Below are 22351 nucleotides of genomic sequence, written 5' to 3' on the forward strand. Positions count from 1 at the left end.
GGGGGGGCAGTATTGACAATGGAGAGAGGATGTGGAAAGTGGGAGAGAAAGAAAATCCTTTGCTACTTAGAAATAAAAAGGCAATCTAGTCCGTTCTTCGTTATTTTTTTGTTTTATCAACCTCCATTTTCTCTGGGCTATACTATTCTCTAAACTGTCGCATTCGAGTTTAATCAGGACAATTAAAATCGAGATAATTACATCCTAATATAGTCTTTACTGTACAGCTTACGTGATGGGGAAATAATGAACAAACACGTCTATTATTTTATCCTTTTATCTCCGGCAGCACAAAGATCTTTATTCACTTAAAGATCTAGTTTTTATTTATAAAAGAAGAATTATCATTCTTTCATTCTCATTCATGGTATTTTTTTTTCTTCACTTTTGAATAATTTTATTTACTCTGTGTTCCTCACAGTGAGTGCACTGCGACAGACTCACTGCCGTATTTACTACATACTCTTTTGTAATTCATTCTGTTATTATCATTCAATAACACCCGGTTTTTTCTAAAGTGCCTCCCTTACGTCTACAAATAGTCATCTGATAGGAACTTTCAGTATTGCCTAACTCTGGATATATTATTCATCACTATAATAAAATTATTAAATTTTACCTAATATAAACACGACAAGGTTCATCATAGCGAACGGACCCCCTAGATTATCACACGGGCCCCCAAAGAAAGATCATTATGCAACGTAATTGGTAAAGGTAAGGTTAAATTATGATATACAATATTGAGAAAAAGAGAGAAAAAAAATAAGACGTGATCAACGATTAATTACGTGCACGAGACAACTAAATACAATAGACGGAAAAATATATATTTTCCTGATATTTCAGCTGACGCGTGCACACCACTCACTTGTTCCAGACTCTCACACTCTCTCAAAATAAAAAAGTGTCACATCGATATATCAATTCATATATTCAATAAATTCACACCGAATACCACGTGATAATAAACCTCATGTATATTTCAATAAATACAATAAAAATTCGTTAACGAAACGTTTAAAGGAGTGGCGTTGCGCGCGCAAGCGTTGTACATACGTTTGACACGTTGTACCCAGTAAATATATGCTTTTCTCATATTTTTATTTTCTTTATCTCATTACGAGTCTAAGAGGTCAGCCAGACACTCACCGGGGGTGGTGGTAGCCGTGCTGGCAGCTCCAGGATGCTGTGACTGAAACATCGCTGTTGGATGGAGAAACAACGATCCATACATCATATTTTCGTCACTCTGTGATTGCGTGTTTGATTGACCAGTCGCATTGGTGATACTCCCACCAACAGGTAATATTGGTACACCTGGGGTTGGAGGTACTAGGCTACCCTCCTCCACAGCAACTCGTACAGACTCAATGTGTCTACGTGAGAATACGTGCTCCTGGAGGGGTGATTTTGGGGTATAACGTACTGAGCACAAACGGCATTCGTCTGGACCCGTTGGTCCACGATGGGGTTGAACAGCAGAGCCCTCTGCTGGGAGACCAGCTGCCAATCTCGCCTTCTTTTCCTTGGCCCTGGCATTCTGGAACCATACCTGCAACCGTCGGTTTATCACCAATTAGTCCAATTAGTCCTCACTTCATTTATTTATATTTTTTTTTTATTCAAAACACACACACAACACACGTTTTAGAGTTTCAATTGATTATTAATTTTCGATTGTTTTTATTTTTTTCAATGTTATGTTTGTTTCAATGTGGCTGGTGTGGCACCGTTGCTCACCTGGATAACGCGTTTTGGCAGGCCAATCTCCCTCCCCAACATCTCGCACTCAGCCATCGTTGGGGTTTTGTAATCCGAGAAGAGTGACTTCATCACTTTCACCTGTGTCGCTGACATCTGGGTTCTGTATCTCTTGCCACCGGCATTGCCGCTCGTTGAATTGCCACTTGCTGACGCTGATGTCATTGTTGTACCACCATGACGTGAGCTCTGTGTGCTGGATGCTGGGCTTGCAGGACCACTCTCGTCGTCCAGAAATTCAGTTGTTTCGCTCATGGAGTCGTCGTCGCAGATACTGCGCTCAGAGAGATCTGTCAGGGGTCCACAATCACTGCCACCACGAAAGTGTTGAGCCAAGCTGTGCTGTTGCTCCTCCAGAAGATTGCTCAGACTTCCCAAATTGAGTTTCACGGGCCGACTCAGATCCACTGGTTTACTGAGATCCAGTGGGGATTCTCCTGTGGCGCTGACCCCCTGTCCGCCAGAGTTCTCTTGCTTTCCATTGCTAGTGTGTGCCTGCAGCTCGCTAATGTATCTTTTCATCGACTCCTCGTAATATTTTTTCAGGGAGGCCTCTACGTCTGAGTTGAATGGTGGAAACAACGGTGGCATCATGTTAGGAGTGCTGGGATTCGACGGTGCTGATTCCATGGAGAGCTCCTCATCGGGAATATTATCGATATTTACTTCACCCCGTGCTACTTGGTCGGCGTGCTTGCTACTCAGGTGGGATTCCAAGGCAGACTTGACTTTGAATAATGCAGGACAGAAGGGACAACGCTTATTTATCACTTGGCTGTGGGCACGAAATTGTCCCTTGCGTTCACGTGCCCTGGTATTTTGAAACCAAACCTGTACCACTCGCTTTTTGAGACCCACCTCTCTGGCTATCGTCTCGAGCATCTTCCTCGATGGATTTGACTCTATCTGGTATTTCTGGTAGAGATAATCCAGCTGTTCTGGTAATATTGTTGTTCTCAATCTCTTATCTTTGGGCTGTTCACTGTGTTCAGAATTATTACGATTCTCACTGCCAGTGTTCTCCTCAAAATCCTCGAACTTGCGTTTACGTTCCTGCATCATTGCTATGAGGGGATGGGGTGTGTCGCCAGTGATGCCAGTGCTGGCGTTGAGTGCCTGCTGTTGAAGAATTCCGAAGGGAGAGTCTGGAGGATAGGCTGGTGGGAAGAGCGTGGGATTCATGATATGTACCAGCTGGTGTTCACGCCAGAGCTCGAATCTTCCGAACATCAGATTGCACTTGTCACACTGGAAACTACCCTCCTTGGATTCCCCCTGCGGTGGTGGTCGTTGGTCAGGGGGTTGCGGTGTCGTTGGTAGTTGGGGGAGATTTTGCTGGATGTGGGGTGGTGTCGAGGTGCTCAGGGGCCGTTGCTGCTGATCAGTGAGGGCTGGTGTGCTAGGATTGTTTGGCAATGCGTTAGTCGTTGTTGTTGAACTACTATTGCTGTCTTCGGAGCTGAGGACTGCTGCCACTTGGGCTGCAGCTGCCTGTGCCTGGGCGCTCCTCTTGGCGTCCTCTTCCTTGAAGCAATGAGTTTTTTGGTGACGTATCAGTTCGTAGTAGCGTTGGAACACAAGCAGGCACTTCTTGCATTGGTAATTAAGACCTGGGGTGCGTTGAAATCGACCGGAGCCATCGTCACCCTCTCTGCCCTGGGCCACTGGCTCAGCCGCTGGCTGATTCTCGTATACTTTGCGCGCCTTTTGCCGAGCATTTTGAAACCACACGACAATCACACGTGGAGAAAGACCCAGGAGTTTACTCAAATACTCCAGGTCATCGTCTTTTGGATAGGCGTTGTTCTCGAAGAACTCCTGGAGGACTTTGATTTGGTAATCGGTGAAACGAGTGCGATTGGCTCGTTTGCCTGAGCTACCACCTGAGGAATTGCTGCCGTTGCTGTTTCCACCGAAGGAAAAATCCGTTGGGCCACGACCTGGGCTCAGAGAGCGCTGAGGTGTCAGCGCCATGGCTGCTATAGAGCTCGGAACAGATCCCGATCCGGCATTTGGACTTGCGAAATTTTGAGGTGTAAGTTTTGGTGGCAGCATTGGTGTCGATGGATTCGCTGAACTGTGAGACATTTCGTGGTGCAATCCGGAAAAAACTGAACTCATACTCAAGGCGGGCGAGTGCGGACGCGATTGCTGACCACCAGAGCTTCCCGGTGAGTGGTGAGGCTCCTCCAGCTGATGCTGGGGCAGCAACTGCTGTGATGGTAGTGGATCCAGGGGCTCTTGCTTTATTTCGGTTGTTGGTGGCGTTGCCAGGGCACTTGGTGGTGGAGATGACTGTTTGTTTGGACTCTTGTCATCTGACGAACTTCCCGACGTCGAGGAGTTCAGTGGTGTCACTTTCGCCTCCCCTGTTTTTTCATACTCCTCTAGATTCAGACTTGTACTCGGTGGATTGTTGAAGTTGTAAGGACTGTCTTTGTTTCGTTGGCGCTCTTTGAACAGTGTATTTCGGAACCAGTGTTTAATCACTTTTGGTGGGAGACCGCTCTGTTTCGCCATATCGACGATTTGTTCCTCCCCTGGGGAGTTGTTGATGTCGAAGTGCGCGCGGAGAATCTTCAGTTGGTCGTCCGTTATTCGGGTGCGGGCACGCTTCTGCGAGGCTGCTGCGCTTGCCTGCACATACATGCAAGAGGATTTTCTTCAGGACTCAGTATTTTACTTTATGTGCAAACGAACGAGGGGAATTTTAAGCGCTTGATTAAAAACGTTTGAGGTAAATAGTGAGAATACCCCCCTCACCTCTAAAATTAAATTTTACCATAGAATCGAATTCGGACATAAAATTGCAAACACCGAAATAGAATTAAAACTCTTTGGAACGAAACCTTTGGATTCGCAATCTGTTTTCATAACCCATTGGAACACACATAAATTTAATGTACGAATTACAGATAATCACACGCAAAGGAAAGTATTTCCCCTTATAGGTCCCTTATACACGAATCGTTAAATTAGAAGCGTTAAATTTCCGAATGCTTCGTTCATCAGGTATCGAAAAATCGAAAAAACTATTAATTTAAAAAAGAATCCTTACGGGAGGACGGGGCAAAATCAACGGGCGGGGCGAAATAAAAGCTGCTAAAAAAAACTCATCTTATTAATGACACTTCTACTCAAACTAACATCGTATAGTTAGTATTTCCATTCAGTGTTAGTTATTCAGCGCAGAAACAGAAATTAATGAGAGAGAAATATCAGTGATGATTATTTACACGGAAAGTTCGTATACATAAAATAATCTATCAAGGGAAACAAATATTTAATCCTAAAAATGATGTAAAAAAAATGAAAATAAGGGAAATAGAAAGAATATAATGTTTCCACCTAAAATCGGTCTTCATTTCGAAAAATTGATAATTAAGAAAAACGTTAAAACGGTATTACCTCACTCCCCCTATAGGTCCCGTCGCGTGAAAATTCGAATGTCGCGAAAATGGAAAATTCAAAGAATAGAAAGAAAACTCACCGCAGCGGCCTGTTGCTGTTGAATGGCGAGATGTTGTTTGGCAAGAAGATCAGCCTGCGCCTGCATGGGTGGATACGCAGAGTTCTGACTGTTGGCCGCATCGTAAGGCGGGGGTGGTAGCATCATTGGTACAAGTGGTGGCTGTAGATTCATAGCAGCAAGAGCAGGCACATTGAGCCCCAGGGGCAGTCCCATCATGCCCATCATGAGTCCAGGATACTGTTGCAATTGCTGTTGCAGCTGACTAGCGGCCATGGCATTGAGGGCAGCTTGCATTTCCGACATTTGCTGTGCCAGTGTCATCTGGGCATGCTGCTGGCTCTGCGGCTGTGACTGCATAGGATGCTGTGAATTACTCGTTGCAGTTGGTGTAACCGATTCACTACTCGATACCGGAGTATTACTTAATGCTGGAGTTGTAGCTGGAGTAGTCGAAGTGGCCTCCGGTGTGCGACTGATACGTTCTTTGCTCTCCCCACCCTCCTCCTTATCCTTATCTCGTTTCTCCTTATCAGAACTCAAATCCTGTGGCTGATTGGCTGCGGGTGTTGAGCTGCGCGGTGCTGTCGTTGTGGATGACGAAGTCGCCGCAGTTACAACTACACTCTTCTTCTCATACTCACACTTGAACTGCTGTGCGTATTTTTCGAGAAATTCCCTTGGCACTAAATCACGGTGTACCTCTTCGCAGTGCGCCTTCAGCACCCAGACACTACTGAATTCTTTGTTACAGTGCTGACAAGTGCTCCTCGTTAACTCAGGAATTGCCTCCTCCTCACCGGGCTCTTCAGTCTCCTGATCCTCTTTCTCCATTGCCTGTTGTGCAGCCAGCGCCTGTTTTTGCTGCTCCTGCTTTTGCTGCTCCTGCTGCGCCTGGAGTGCCGCCCTGTCCTCCTCTTCCTTCCTCTGCCTCCTCTGGTGATTCTCATTGAATTGCATCACGAGATCAAAGCCAAAGCTCTCGAGTAAGTGTTTGTACATTTGTGATGTTTTGTGTCTCGGTTGAGATAAGATATCAACCTGATTGGGGGTCGGAGCTTGCTGGAGTTGGGGCGTCGTGGAAATCGGTGGAGGGGTTTTATCTGGAGTCGAGGCTGCCATCTGCTGCGACGCAGCCAGTGTTTGAAATAGCGCCAATGGATTACTGAAAATGCAGTACAACTGCTGATGAGTGGTCAGTTGCTCCTGGCTGACGAACAGAGCACTGCAACGAGGACAGGATAGCATGTTGCTGTTACTGTTGCCGGTGTTTGTGCTGCCTGGTGGGCTATTTGGGCTGGAGGGCGGTGGCTGCTCGATCAACGGTCGTCCGAGATCAAGCTGACCACTTGCAGCCAAATCTGGTAGTTTACTAGCTCGTGTTTGATGGAGAACACTTCTCATATGAATATCCAAAGTGCTGCCTTGAGAGTACGCAACCTTGCAGATATTGCATTTGTATGGTTTTTTGTCGTGATCTTGTTGAGAGTCTGGTGATTCCGTTGGACTCGCCGGGGGTATCACAGAGATCAAGGTATTGTTGTTTCCCTGCTCCTGCATTGCTCGTTTATGTTTGTGCAGGTGACTGACGCTGTTGTAGTGAACCAATAGTATATTCTTTTGCGTAAAACTCTCTTTGCAGACGTCACACTTGTATGGCCTATTTGGGTCAAGATACTTCTCCATCGGATAGGTCATTTTCTCACCCTTACGGTGTAGTAAAGTCTTGTTATGTCCTGTGAGGTAGCTCTGTCGCGTGAAGGCAACTTTGCAACGATGGCACTTGAATTTACGTTGAGGATCGTGATACGAGTCTTCAGCGATTGATTGACTATTGAGATAATCCTCGAGTAATCTCTGCTCTTTGTGGAGGGGCGATGAATCACTGGCGTCGCTCTCCTCCTCGTCGCCCCTCGTCTCCTCCTCGGTATTTTGCTCACCGACAACACCACCCTGTCGTCTGATAGCCTCCTCAGTAAGGGCCTGCAGAAGGGGATGGGCATGGAGGAGACTCTGCTTGTACTGCGCTAATTCGTCTTCCTGAAGGTCGGCGTGCGCTGACTCCAGGTGACGTTGGAGTGCCTGAACTGAGCGAAAAGATCTGCCGCAAAGGGCGCATTTCGTGGCATCACGAATTGCGTGATACTGCGAGTGTTGTTGAAGTTTTTCGAGGGTTTTAAAGGCCAGACTGCACTGACCACAGCGATATTTGTAGACGTGTTTTTCACTGACTGCCAGGGTTGGCGTTGTCGCCGGATGGGACTCCCTGTGATGCTGCTGAAGCTCCTCCAGCGATCTGCAGATTCTACCGCATATTGTACACCTCGCTATCTCCTCGACCTCTTCGCTCGTTCTCTCGTTATCGTCCTCGGGATTTTGCTTTGTTGTACTTGGGGATGTAGGTGTTGCCGCTGGTGTAGATGTGTTTCGTGGACTGTTATTTAACCAGTGACTCTGGTCTACGAGGAGTAACAGCCTCTGGAGACCGTCTGCATTCACCGAGTGAATTTGCATCACGTGTTTTTCCAGAGCAGCTCGCTCTTTGAACCCATCTTGACACAATGGACACAACAACTCTTGTACTGGCTCTTCCTTAACAACTTCCATTTTATCCTCGTTCTCTTGTGTGTGGGCCACTTGGAGGTGCTGCTTCAATTCTTCCTTCGATGTTGGCTGATACGTACAGAATGGACATACAATTTCTTCTGTATCGTTATCAGGCTCTGGATCCTGCTCTTGATCGTTTTCTGGCTCTTGTTTCACCTCACTACCACAATCGCTGCCGTCCTCACGTCGCTCTGGAAAACAAATAAAACGGTCAAAATATTTATGGGTATGGCAAGATAATAGACACTACAGTTACTAAAATTGTGATAACGATTAAACATCAATCTGTGTAGTTTTGTGTGAGTCACGGGTGATTCGTCGATGGTTCATTTTTTTACATATTTTATTTCTCATCGAATGATTCGTCGAAGATATTTATTAAAGTATCTCCTTTCATGGGTAAAAATGAAAAAATACATAAATTTTCAAAGAAATTTGACTGAATTATGTAAACCAATCAAGGAATCGTACCCTCAACTCTAGTGTTTTGCAAAAAAATCCGTTAGAAATTCATCGGCTGTTCATTATAGCCCATTGTTTCCAATCAATTTTCGGATTAATGTAGCCCATGGTTGTGCCTTGCGACACGCGACTCGTTATTTATACTTGGAAGTTCGCCGTTAAAAAACCTGTTTCAAGTGTTTCTGGGTGTTAATTTCCACGCGACGAATGGGGGACACACACCGAGATGAAATAAACGGCAGTTTTCAATAAACCGCTAGACGTGATGGAGATGTGTATGGGGCGTCACGTTGCCGGGGAATAAAAAAATCTATGAATAGTCAGATTGTCATCCCTGATTAAAGCCCAGGCAATATAAATCGTGAAGCTCAATCCATTCATATGACTCCGCGAGGAATTTAATTACCCATCGGCATTGAATTCCGGAAACGTCATGGGGAAAGTCAATACTATGCAATTCTTGATGTGGAACATGCGATTTTTGTTATTTTTACTTTTCCCCTCAACTACTGAGTGTTACACGCTCCCTCCTGCATTTTCGACAACCGGAAACAAAGTGGCCCACCGACGGATACGTGACGCCTTCTCGTCCGGTTGAAATATTTTAATTTCAACATTTTCCCCAGTAACCGCATTTCGATAAAATTATTAGGCGCTACCAATCGATCCCCACGCACTTGACCAACTGGTATCGCCAAAGTTGCGGGGTGAAAGTTTTTTTTTTTCCAGCCGTTCCCATTCTGAAAAAAATGCAGGATTAAACCGTAAAATTTAAAGGGGGATGCGAGGGAGGAAATGAAAAGGTAGGTCGGAGGCCGCCGCAGATGCCCACAAGCGCCTGCCAATATAAAATTCGCATTATAGATTCGTAATACACCGAATTAACCGGCATTCCCGTGATGGTGGGAAGACAGAAATTGAGGTGGTTCATGCATTGGTTTTGAGAGTATCATGGAGTAAGGAGACTAGTCATACAGTAATAAGCTCGAAGACCACCAAGATCGACCGTAGGCCAGACATTGTCCGAAACCACATTGGAACGCCAGTTGCGATGGAGGCGAAATGCTGACGCGTGTTGCTCTAAATTCTATGGCCTTGTTCCACGATCCCTGTATTACGAATCGGGGGTAAAATGTACATGACGCTTGTGGCACAATGGCATATCAACTTATTCCAAAATAATAAAGAAAACACATACACAGGAATGAGAACGCTGTGTGTGTGTAACAGAGGTGGGCACACGCCATTGCCATATGCTACCGAGAGGAATGAAATAACCGTAATTGCGGTAGGAGGTTAATTGCAGTGCGAATGTAATCGATGAGTGGGTTCATGGCGCAGTGGATTCATTATGCAAAAAGAAATAAAAAATAAAAAATGAAGAAGCCAAGACATAGGTGTCTTTGGTGAATTTTTTTTTTTTTCACGTTCTCCCCATTTATTCGACAGTTCGCCAATTAAATTTATGACTTTGCAGGTATATCGAGGTAATTTTGATTAACAAAGCCACGAGTTACGTAACAAAAACAGCAAAAAAAATACAAAAAAAATAAATACATGGTGCATAACAGTAGTACAAAACAACATCAATTGTATCGTGTAAATGGTCGTGGATGAATGACATATTTTGTGATTTGTTGTGGGAGTGTACGTAGCGACACTCACCGTTGTTGGTGGTAGCGGCATTGGGTGTCGTTGGTGTTGTGGGACTAGCTTGTTGGGTTGATGGTGCATCGGGATCAGCGACAACTTGAAAGACATCGCCAATATCCGTGTGGGGATTGTCATTGCCTTGTATACCACTGCGTCTGTGGAGTTGATGGAGTTGCTCCATTTGCAAATGCCTGAGAGATCGTACGTGTTGCAAAAGTGGTAGTCGATGTCTAGCGCTGAATCCACATAATGCGCAGTGATAGAGTTTACTCTGGGATTGGGTATTGGCACTGGCCTCGAGTAGATGTCGTAAAAGAAGAGCTGCTGCTTGATGTCTGGGCGAGTCTGCATGCATGACTAGCTTGTGGGCACTGTTTGTGTAGTAGTCACATGCGTGACAACGCAATTGTGCACTAGTTGGGGAGGCGAGAAATTTGAGCTTCCACTCATTACGTGAACCGCCCTCTTTCACGTGATTCACGTGCTGCAATCGTTGTAGATGCTTGTCCGTTTTGCAGTGCAACTGGAAGTTAGCTTTTAGATTGGTCTTGTACGAACACAGTTTGCAGACAAAATTACCAGCTACCAGGGCAAGTATTTCACCCTCTCGCGTTCTCGTTCTGTCAGTGGCTAAGTGATGACCGAGAGCATCGAGAGAATCGGTGCTGAAGTTATTGCACACACAACAGTGATATAAGTGAGATGGATCGGGATCGGCTGGCTCTGGTGGTGGTTCCATGCTGTCTGGGGACAAGCCAACGTCCCCACCAAGATTGCTCATTGCACTCATACTTGCCATGCCACCGAGTAACTCTGGTGGCAGTTGGGGTGGTAATTGACCGCCAGCTACCATGTGAATGAGAAGAGCCTGATTGTACGCCATGTCAGCGAGCGCTGCCTCGGCGTGCTGTGGTTTATCCAGACCACCGAGATGCAGCAGTTGTTCGAGTTGCTGCTGCTGTGCAGCCGCCTGGTGGTGGTGCTGCTGCGCTTGCTGATGGTGTGACTGAAGGGCTGACAGTGTCTGCATGTGCTTAACGTTCTGCTGCAGCACCAGCATATTATGCGTATGTTTTTCGCTCGTCATGTGTATCCTGAGATTTCTCGCAACATTTGTCTCATAATTGCAAACATCACAGCGAAAGGTCGGTTTTGGTTTACCCTGAGCCACCGCCTGACCCGTCAAGTGGGGACTGTGATTTTGGGGATGGTGGGGACTCCGCGTTGGCATTGGTGCCTCCTGCGATGACGAGGGATTGCTCGCTGCAACAGCAGCACCACCACCCTGCTGGAGCTCTTGCATGTTGTTGAGGTGTTTGTCACTCTGCATGTGTATGCTGAGATTGCCCTTGGTTGTTGTTGAATAATTACAAACTTCACACCTGTATGGCTTGTAACCGCAAGTATATGTCTCACCCCTAGCTAACCTCGGATGTGGTTGACCAGCGATACAGTAGATACACGATGTCTCACTCTCGGGATGTTTTTCCTTCATGTGAATTTCTAGTGTCTCCTGGTACTTGTAGTGCCAATTGCATTTTGGACACTTGAGGGTTTTGCATGAGTTACGACTGTGAATGCCAGCTAGGGGTCCACCAGGTCCAGCCAGACGACTACTTGTCAGTATTAATTCGCACTTCGGACATTCAACGCCGCTCGGTCTTCCCTGCATGTGCTCCGGGCACACGCCGATTGTCGTACCAGTTAGAAAATTCGGTGGCTGTTGGGTGAGAGCAGCGTACGACGATGGCGAACCTTTGGTCGATGATGGCGGTGGTGGTGATGTATAATGCATTGCCTCTGGTGCTTTCGCCCACGATGCAGCACTCACTTGACCCGTCCACTGATGCTGTGTGGGTTGATGATTGAAGCTCAATGAATTAGCGTGAGACGTCGGTGTGGTTGGGGCACTTGGCGATGGCCTCTGCTGTGCCTGCGGACTACTTGGTATACCCGGTGTACTGGTTGGTGTACTAGTTGCCGTTGAGATATCGTGCTCATTTGATTCAGTACCACGATGTTGCCCCTGGACCGGTGAGCTCTGGAGACACGACGAACTCGTCACTGACTCGAGAAAGCTGACCAGTGGCTGCTTACCCCTGCCAACAGCCTGAATAATAGCTGACGTCGTCGCGTGCGACAGCACCTGCCTCTCATCCTCCATCAGTGTCAACTGATGCTCACCCTGTGCGTGTGCAACAAAACTTTTGGCATAACCAAAGCTCAGTTTACAGATAAAACACATGAGAATTGGCTTGACTGGCACAGATGTTGATGGAGGCGGTGGAGCTGGCGTTGGCGGCGGCGCTTTACTACCCTCCGCTGTTCTATAACTAATCACTCGATAACTGTGCATTACCGGCAAATCGGGATTATGGGGTTGAGCTGAATTTCTCTGCTGCTGCTGTGCCTGCTGTTGTTGATATGCCTGATGGGCGTATAACCTTGATACATAGTAGGCGCTTGCTATTTGGGGAAAGACCAGTGAGTGTGGTACGGAAACACCACGACCATCAACGATACAACCATCTGGCAATGAATCGTCCTCACTCAATTCACTCTCACCCTCAATAATATACGCTGATCCATCGGGATTATAAACAATTTTACCATCAAATTTTTCAACATCACCGCCTGTTGGACTTGGACTCGGACTTGGACCCTGCTGTTGTGATTGAGGTTGACCTGATGACTGCATAGTGGTCATACCAACGCTTGTTGTTATGGTAGCAGCACTTGCTGCTGCGGATACCGTTGCTAGTGTATCATTCGAACTGACTGTTGTTGTTGTTGTGTCGGCTGTTGGCGTTGGGGTTGGTATAGCGTCACGATTACAGGGCTCAGTACCGGAGGGTGGTGATGCTGTTCGTGGATGATGTGGCTGATGGAGTGCAGCCCCAGCAGCCGGAGGGGACCCGCCGCTCCGGCCACCCTCCTCCTCCGGGCTCATCTCCTGTTTTTGTAGCGCGTACGCGGAATTTTGATAGCCAACGCCGTGCTGCTGGCTCGGTTGATTCTGGGTATGATGGACAGACACCAGCTGTTGATATAGCTGATGCTGGCCAATTGTTGCGCTCGTCGGTGACGACGAGTGCTGCTGCAAATGAGATGGCGGAATTGTGCGGTGCTGAAGATGGTACTGGGGGGGATGGGGCTCACTGGAGGGCATCACCCCAAACGTGAGGCGACCGCCAGCCTCACATCACCAATTGCGCATGCGTCTGCGCTCACTTTACTTTCTTTTATTCCTCCCACCTTGCACAGCGTCCAATCTACCTTTGTTAACGCCTTCCACCCCGTTTTATCGTCCTCTTCACCCACCGTTGAAGGTTTACTAGCTACCCCGTCGCAACCCCAGGTCGTACCTGCAATCAAACAGAACATATTGTCAATCAATGCATACACTGTACACCAAATCTTCCACTTCACAATCATCGAATTCCAGTCACTCAACGTATTCATTCTAATATAATGTCATCATTGTGAGTTTTGCGACGTTGCGTGGGAGACACACTCGACTAACGTTGTGCCGGCTTTTTTATAAAGCCAGTCGCCAGTTAATCCGGGCAAACAACACTCGTACCAGAGGTGAAAAAGGAGATAGGAAAATACCCAGAAATGCGGCAAGCTGGGCACACAAGAGGATATAACCTGGAGTTCAGAGATCCACGGGACAGTTGAGTACAACGGTTTGTTGCACAAAGAAATTCAAGAGTGAGATAGGGGGATACACGCGCGCGCGTCGCAAAATACAAGGAATCGTCTGTACCCAGGTTATACCTGAGCCAGCTGTGTTTGCGACCCGTCGACCCGACTTATCTATCGATTGAGTATCGATAGGTTCTCGCCGCTTCGATCCGAGAAGGCGAGCAACAAGGATAGAAAGGTACAGCGAGGGTCACGATCCGCTTCAATATGAATACTTATACTATGCTCAGAATATTCTCAAAACCTATGTCTATTTGTATTCCGAGCCAAGATTTTAGCGCAACCATTTTATTTCCATATTCATTTCTGAAGGGCTCAATTACAGGCAGCCAGTAAAAATCGTCAAAACATGCGTTTCAGAAAATATCACAAATATCAAACGAGTTTTAATTGATAAATTCATTACTTGATTCTGCAATTATATGGAACAAACTCGTTTGACAGAGAGGGATCTATCAATCATTCATTCAGTCTGATTGATTGAAAAAAATGTTGTATTTCAAACAATACGTGTCAGATTGGCAATGATATTCGTAACGACGGCGATGGAGGTGAATATTCCAAACGTTTTCCTCGAATCGAGCGGTGTAAAAGCGCCAGAAGCGGCTCGGCCATTTTATAATTGCATCCCAATTACGTGAAATCGAGCCGGGGGATCATCCAAGTTGGTCTGTACCACAGCGAGTGGTATCCCTGGAATCTAACGGATCCCGGCAAATGCACAGTAGAAGGGATAAGTAGGTGTGCGTCTATCTCATCTTTTAGTTTCTCAGTTGCTTGCATGTATTGAAAGATGCATCCACAGCAACGATTATTCTCATTGGTATACGTGGGGGTGGCAGATCCCGTCGTGACGTCCCGAGGCACTCTCATCACAGAATATCTCTCACTCTCCGGGCATTATTTTTCCGTACCGCCTCTCCCTTTCTCTCTCTCGTTAAGTGAAGGAATATATACCACCGGACATTATGGTGCGTACGTGTACCGCATTATACACCTCCCCGTTCTCTCTCTCCCTCTCCCTTCCCCCCATCTACTCTCGGATTGCCTCCCCTTTATGTACCACCGATCCCTCATAATTCCGTGGTACAAACTCCATAATCCAGTCACCGTATATCCCCATGAGCATCAGTGGAGACCAAACCGTATCCATTTTGTAATGCGTACGTTACGGTATCCCAACGGTCATTTTCCCAGATTATCGCGACCAAAACGCCCAGCCACAGCATCTCCGAGTGATAGCAATCGGGTGAATTTCTATGCCATCAAAAGTAATATAACAATTCGATTTATTCTCTCGGTGATTGGAGATGGGTTGGATATTTGTTGGTATGATGCATTGGCGATTAGACTGATGGAATGAGATGGTAATACGGTAGTTCAGGGGGTGGAGGAAAAATTGGATGATAGAATGATGATCTCTAGTTACTCTGGAGTTTCTTCGGGTCGAAAACGTGTTGCTATTGTTCGGTGAAAGAGTGACCAAGTGATTTGTGATGGTTCAATCAAAAGCACTGGCAGTTTCCGCCCGCGAAATTAACGATGCATTATTTTTTGTTTGAGCTGGGGGGGGAGATACGGTATCGCACGGTCGATTGTCGGAAGGAATAATTGGTTTCAGTCTTGAATTTACGTCAGTCTTCACGGATCAAACGTGTCGTATGCCGCTCTGAGTACATTGGCTCTGTGTATCGTGCAAATAGACCGATGATAAATAGTCGGGTTAGGTAACCTCTTTGATGAACTCCCTTTAAACACCTTTTTCGAAAGAAATGTCTCGTGAGCATCTTTTTTTTTCTCGGGGAATGATTTCTGGTATAATTTGTCTCGATTGTACGATTCGTTCTAGACAGGGTGTGCGTTCCCTCTGCGCCGTCCTCTGAGGTTTTTTTTTTTTTCATTTTCCCTCGTGTTGGGAAACACCGTGACGTCTCAGAACCAATACACATGCGTCCCCTCCCTCCATCTCTGGTTAGCTCGATGGAAAACAAGGGTGGCTTGTTTTCGTTGCTGTGGATCGGGGACTTTTTCGACAAAAACATCTGCCAACATCACCTGGTCGACTTTCCTAGTTTCAGTAATTTATGAAGCTTTTGAAAGAGAGACAATGTTTCTTTTTAAGAGGATCAGGGTGACACAAATCTGCTATAAAAGACGGATGAAATGTGGTATTTGGCAGTTACTGCGTGCACTGAGAAGGGCATTAAATTTTCTCTCAAAGATTCTCCGGATACTTTCGGAAGAAACTTTTTTTCGGTTGAGGATTGAAAATTCAATCTTCATCTGAGGAATATAATCTTTTAATCATTAATCAAATAATATCTAGACATTCTTCGAGGGGCAGCAAATTTTTAGAAGAAATATCCACCTTTTAACTCTCAGTTTCTTTTTTAATTCCGAACCGCCAGGTGGAAGATATGACAAGAGTTTTACCTCACAATTACGTGATGCAATTTTTCCTCAACTTTCATTTGTCCGTGGGTAAACAATGTTTCACCCGAAAATTTATGTAGTTCGTATTTTGAATAACATCGAACCAGTTTTTGGAGGAGCGAGCCGATGAATCGATTGAATGGCTCTCGTGACAACTCGAATGACTATGAACTTTCGACTGGCGTTGATTAAGCCTCCATATCGATTTTCGTACGATGAACCGCCGCCTAAAACCAGGATGAGTTAAAGAAGTAAAGGAGTAGAATGAAGTAAAAAAAAAAAACAACTAAAAGAAGCAAAGAAATTAAGCTAGGCGGAAAGAGAAGTATAGTTTTGTCGATAATTCCGTGTCTGAAAGACTCCGCGGAATAAGAAATTTAGAATCGTGAGACCTCGGACCTTTGGTGGGGGGTCCTTGAAGTCTATCCTCTTCACCTACCTCATTTTTTTTTTTTTTTCTCCAAACCGAATCGTCGTTTCGTCGTCTTTTCCGAGAGTTCGCGTGATGGACGTGAGTCTCTCACGATATCGAGAAGCAATCGATGGAGGAAGAGCTCGAGTCAGATGATCCTCGCACAAACGGGGTGGGTTGTACGGTTTATCCTGGTGAAAGTTTTCGAAGGAAGGGTGCAACACAGGTGGTTGATAGGTTTCTTTCAAAGCGTGCCCGATGCCGGATATTATCCCAGTGAAAATAGAGAAATAAGAAAGATGTATTGTTGCTGACAGTGTTTTTTTTTTTCAAGAGTGACCGGAAACCGAACCAATGTATGCCTCCCAAACCGCACTGGGCCCTGCTTTCTCGCGATGCAATTCAACCCTTTGTTGGTCACGTGGTGTGCGGTTTGGGCCATATGACACTACAAACCTTCGGTTCTCCACCAAAAAAAAAAGAACAGAAATACGAAAGTAGAAAGATCAAAAGCCCCCACATAATCAGGAGCAATTATCGCATACGCAACTCATTACGTATCGATATATCGTGTCTCCTGCCTCGAGATCTGCTATTCACCGACCAACCAAGGGAAATCGGAGTGAATGGGGGGGGCTGCAAGGGGGTTCTCGCGTGTTCACGTCAGTGGTGAAAGAGTCTTTCTTTTCTCGAGAGAAATAAATATTCATTGTGCACTCGGGTAAAATTCGCGGGCGACGCTCGAGCGGAAGTCTGGAAACGTCCCACCTTGAGTTTCAGGATTGCAGGAGCAATTATCCTCGTGGTTTTTGAGGCTATACCGAGTTGTTCGGTACTTAAAAAAAAAAATTCCCCATTCCAGAAATATACCTCATGAAAGGAGTGGAGAGGTATTGAGGCGCACTAGCGAAGACAACGGTAATCGAAGAGGCATAAAAGGGTTGTGGAAACACACGAAATGAGGAGAGGGCTCTCAGCAGTGTTAGAGGTGGAGGTTAATTTACCTTCAACATGGATCTGGACGGCGTTTAATCCAAGAGGAGTCGGGGAGAGGAGTGGAGATGGTGATTATGAAGTCAAGTTGTGGAGTGGGTTTAGACTGGGTGGCGGCGCCGAGGAAGGGCTTCTTTGTGATATCAATTAAGTGTGATTTACCTTCTCATACCACTTTTAACTGATTCACTATCCTTCTAGCGCCAGCAGCAACCCCCATCGTTGGTACTCTTTTACTCTTGCACCGCCACTCGAAAAACACCCCCGCGCTAACCCGACTTTAACCCGCTCCCTTATAATTTCCTTCGAATGCACAACACCGTGAGAAACTCGCCCGTAACACGCACGCACGCCGAGAACGGCCCGCACGGCCCCCAGGAGATTCTTCAGGCTCTCCCGCAGATTATTAGATTTTTTTCGCCTCTTTGACTACGCTGGATCGCCAAATAGTACATTTTATCATAAGGCCGATAAGTGGAGCTTTTCGCAGAGCCATTGTTTTTCCCCCGAAAACTTTACGTCCTCGACGCTTAATTATTATTTCTCAATAAGAAATTCTTATTGCGACCAGTGACAATAGACACTGAATAATTTACTGACGATCGACATTGATTGACGTCGGCAATAGGTGGCGCGGGCGTTTGGTGGTAACGTCCTGATAAGAAAGTTATGGAGACAGGCTTAGGCCGATAAGCGACAAATCGTACAGGCCTAGATTAACACGTAAAATCGACGATAAATGCCACCTATTGGTCCAAAAATACGCCGATAGATGAGGCTTATCCGGCTCGAGTGGCAAGAAATTATTTCTTCAATTACTCGGGATTATTAGGGCCTAATTACGCCTTCAGATATGAGTTAATCATGGGAGACTCGGCCTCAGAACAGAGGGTTACCAAGTTTTCGAAAATTACTTGAAACTCTAAAAAGTAAATATATTCCTCACTTTTTACGTTAAAATTCAATTCAAAATTATTTATAAAAATTGACAGATTATCAGAGTTCATTGAAAAATATAAACTAATTCTGTACGGTTCATAAAAATTGATAGAATTGCAGGAATTCATAGAATTTTCTTCGAGCTATTTCCGGAAAGAGTATTACAGTTCCATGTTATGATGGTTTTTTAATTCACAATATTATTGTTCAATCATTACGTGTAATTATTACCAATTTACGTCGGCAATTATTAAACGAGTAAATGCACAAGGGTCACACAATGGTCGATTGAAAATCACTCTCAACTCGATTTTTTCCGTACCCCGCAAATAACGTAAAGAAGACACGATATATATACGCCAGTGGCAAGCAATAATCTATCAAGTACTAGCGGATCGTGTGTATAAAGGGTTTTCATTATTCAGCAGTGAGTATAGGCACGGTGAGTGGTGAGGGGTTTACCGCAGAGAACGTGCAATCCTCGAGTGTGTGTCCTAATCTGGCATTTCTGAGTTTACCAGGAACCCTGGCATCACTAGAGGCCGGACTCACGCCGATGATGGGGTTTGCGGGGGGAGGGGGGCTGCCACAGTCTACAAACAACGGGACACGCGATACGATAGCACCGAATTAACAATTGTTCTTCTTTTTATCAGTCTTCAGTAACATAATTCTCGTTACTCCTCCTCAATTCATGCCCTAATGCATATAATTGACAGATAATAAGCATTCCCTCACATTGAGAATTAATGAAGAATTAATGAACGTCCCAATTTCTCAAAATCAAAGGAGTTTTTCTTCGGCAATTATTTTCTCACCGTCTAATTACAATCGATTTTCAGTTTTTATCGGAAATTGACGACACATATTCACACCTTGATTCCATTTTTGGGAAGTCTGGGGAGTGGCGTCGGGATTCCGGGAAATAACGATTAATGCGACGCGAAAGATAATGAGTGATATACGTTGATGAATAATCGACCGCATTACTTTGCTTGTTCATGGGAAAGTGATAAGCCGATAAGCTGAATAAAGTAAAGTCACTTGAATGTCGTATCAAACTACAATTACGACAAACCAAGAATTATAATTGCTTGAAAATGTGCTGTAAATTTTGCAACTGAAACCTGCACCTACTTCAATAAGTTATATTTGATGACAAACAGAATAGAAAAAATCAGACTGAACATTTAGTGCCTTGAATTGGCAGTTTCGTGAAAATATTGATTAAAGAATCAGGTTGATTGCTAATGAGAACAAGTTCGTTAGAAATTTCAATCAATAACGTACGCATTCAACCGACACATTTTTTTTCCCCCTCAAATATCCTCGAAGTACTCGGACATGCCGAAAAAGACTCAAGACTCAATACTCATTAATTTAGGATGGCTGTGACATGAATTGATTTCGTTTTGGAAATGGAAAATAGTAGGTGGATATAAAACGTGTCGGTTTGAATTCATCTATTCAAATATTCATGAGTTTAAAACGGTGAACAATGGTTGGGAAGGGGTCATTAGAGTGCTCATACGATGGCTTGGCTGTGGTAAATTGAATTACACTGTTACCAATATGCACGCTTTTATACGTGTATAACGTGTATTTTATTTTCAAAGTGAGGTGGGTATCGAGCGAGGCGTGATTCATTACGCGCTTACAGACTCGTGTTACTTCTGCTGTTAAGGCACCTCACGCACTTTCCCGCCAGGCTATAATACCTACATGTGGAGCAAATGCTTTAAAATGTGAAGATAAAGACAGCTTTAAAATGTACGATGCCAGTGGAGGGATATTTATTCCTTGTAAACGCTCTGAATTTCATCCGCGGTTTTATATTCCCTTTTCATTCGTCTTTTTTCTTTCTTCCTATACGCGACATTTAATAGCCACTGGGATTTTCTTTTTATTGGGCTCCATTATAATGTCACGTATCAATGTGTAGAGGCATGACCAACTAGGGCTGACGTTAGGGTCCACTAATGTATGCGATCAGACGTACATTAACCGATAGTTAATTAATAATTATCCAACAACCTACATGTACACTCGTAGTGTCAAATCCCCCACGGAAATGTCAATTTTTTATAATGCCGATGGATCGAGGGCATCGCAACTCGAATAGAATAGAAATCAAACGTAAAGACTAAATCATCAGTTGAAGAAGAATATATGAATAAAATTCTACCAAAGATCTGCAAAAATCCACTTGTAAAGCAATAATTTTTACTTGTCAAAAATCTTGATATATATATTTTTTTTTGGTTTATATGCATCTATTTATTTTATATGAGTGGCGAGTTTTATATATTTTTAATATATCTTCAGACAGGCGTAACACTTAGAGCTCTGCAACATTCCAAATTCCCCTCAATTCCCACTAAAAACCATCTACGATCGTTAAGTAGTTTTTTCTGCGCAATGAAACTAAACTGTTCCACTCCCGTAATTTTTACAGCATTAAAAAAAGGCAATTCCAACAAAAAGGAAAAAAACACAGTTAATTGTCATCATTTGCAGTGGAAGCAAAACCAAACAGATTATTTCATTTAAGTGGAGAGAGAGAGACAAAGATAGAAAGTAAAGTGCAAGAGAGTCGGACATGAAGAATGCGAACCACTTGGACTTGTATAGTTATTATAAACTTGTAATGCAGAAACTAATGAGTGGAACAGAGAGAAGAGGATGGACTGTTGCCCCCTGGGCTCTTTTCCTGCCTGCAATTGTACGAGAAATGTGCATTTCTTTTTGCTCACTACAATTCGAAGCACCAGCATTCAACTGCGGTTGGTCGCTGGGTCTGAGGGTTGCTAATGACAAAATCAATGCGACATAATTAGACATGGCGGCACTACCGGTGGGCTCTACACACCGAGGGCCACCGCTAGATATTCAAGTCATCATAGTGTATAAACCAGGTTAAAACCAAAGGAATTATCGCAATACCATCCTCCTTTAGGATAATTCCGATCGATAAAGAATTTTGACATGTAGTTATTTGTCATGAGCGTTGATAATTCTACACTTGAAAAAAAAAGTGAACAATGTGCCTCTCAGAGATTTTCCGAAAGATTCGGCGTAACAATTCATACATGATCAGTTACTTGGATCGGAAAGTGATGATGATTAAGAAGAACATTGACAAAAGTCCGGCGGAAGTGCATTACCATCAAATCATTACACGCCTGCTTACTCAAATAGTCCTAATGAAGGAGAATGGGGCGTTACAGCGGTAACACGCTCTAAATTTCTCCGTAAAAAGCCCTCCGAACACCTTTAGATTTTCCCATCGGCATATAAAGGCCCTGACTCGTATACACACACAACACCCGATAGCCATCACACCCGATCGAGTGGGTTTGCTCGTGCACTCGACACTCGAGTATACACTGTATGTGTCTCATTAGCCCGTTGCTTGGTAAACACTCAGCTGGTGTAATGGCAGCACGCACCGTTTGCCCTCTCTTTCAACCCTTTAAACCCACGCCGCACAATCCCCTACCATTCCAGCAGCAAATGCTACTTTGTGTGCACACTGAGAGTGTTTATATATCGCCACGTAGCACGATATATCAAGGAATCACGGCTGCTCCTCGGATCCTCGGTTATTCCACCGATACACCAACAATCCATTGTAATTGCCGGGCTAAAAATATGATTATAAGAAGTATCCAGTAAATCCAAATGAGAATGATTTGTGGCAATCTCTGATACTTAGTGTATCCATTTATGAGCAATTAATTCGAGTGGGGTCAAGAGAATTGTGGGACTTCACCTTTCGCGTTGTATGCAAGAAGGCAACGCACCGTTTTTACCTGATGCAACGTTTAAGATCATAAAAGCATGCTTGGTATGATGAAGAGGAGGCGTTCCACGGTGGGTTAAAACGTCTTGATTCCCGCCAATGGTCGTTA

General features: G+C 44.8%; 1 protein-coding gene across 6 annotated transcripts in view; it reads right to left on the minus strand.

Annotated features, from left to right (window-relative positions):
- Positions 1–7: 7 nt before the first annotated feature.
- The window catches only part of LOC105273925 (Zn finger homeodomain 2), a 142231-nt gene continuing 119887 nt past the window's right edge, over positions 8–22351 (minus strand). For all 6 annotated transcript variants that reach the window (XM_011316657.1, XM_011316658.1, XM_011316661.1 and 3 more), the window contains 4 exons: positions 9968–13320; positions 5255–8031; positions 1744–4401; positions 8–1555 (listed from right to left, as the gene is read on the minus strand). In XM_011316657.1, coding sequence (XP_011314959.1) covers positions 1121–1555; positions 1744–4401; positions 5255–8031; positions 9968–13124 — 9027 coding nt within the window. In that variant the 5' untranslated portion in view covers positions 13125–13320 and the 3' untranslated portion in view covers positions 8–1120. The remainder of the gene's footprint in view (positions 1556–1743; positions 4402–5254; positions 8032–9967; positions 13321–22351) is intronic.

Source organism: Fopius arisanus, unplaced genomic scaffold, assembly GCF_000806365.1.
Source record: "Fopius arisanus strain USDA-PBARC FA_bdor unplaced genomic scaffold, ASM80636v1 scaffold00008, whole genome shotgun sequence".
Lineage (NCBI taxonomy): Eukaryota > Metazoa > Arthropoda > Insecta > Hymenoptera > Braconidae > Fopius > Fopius arisanus.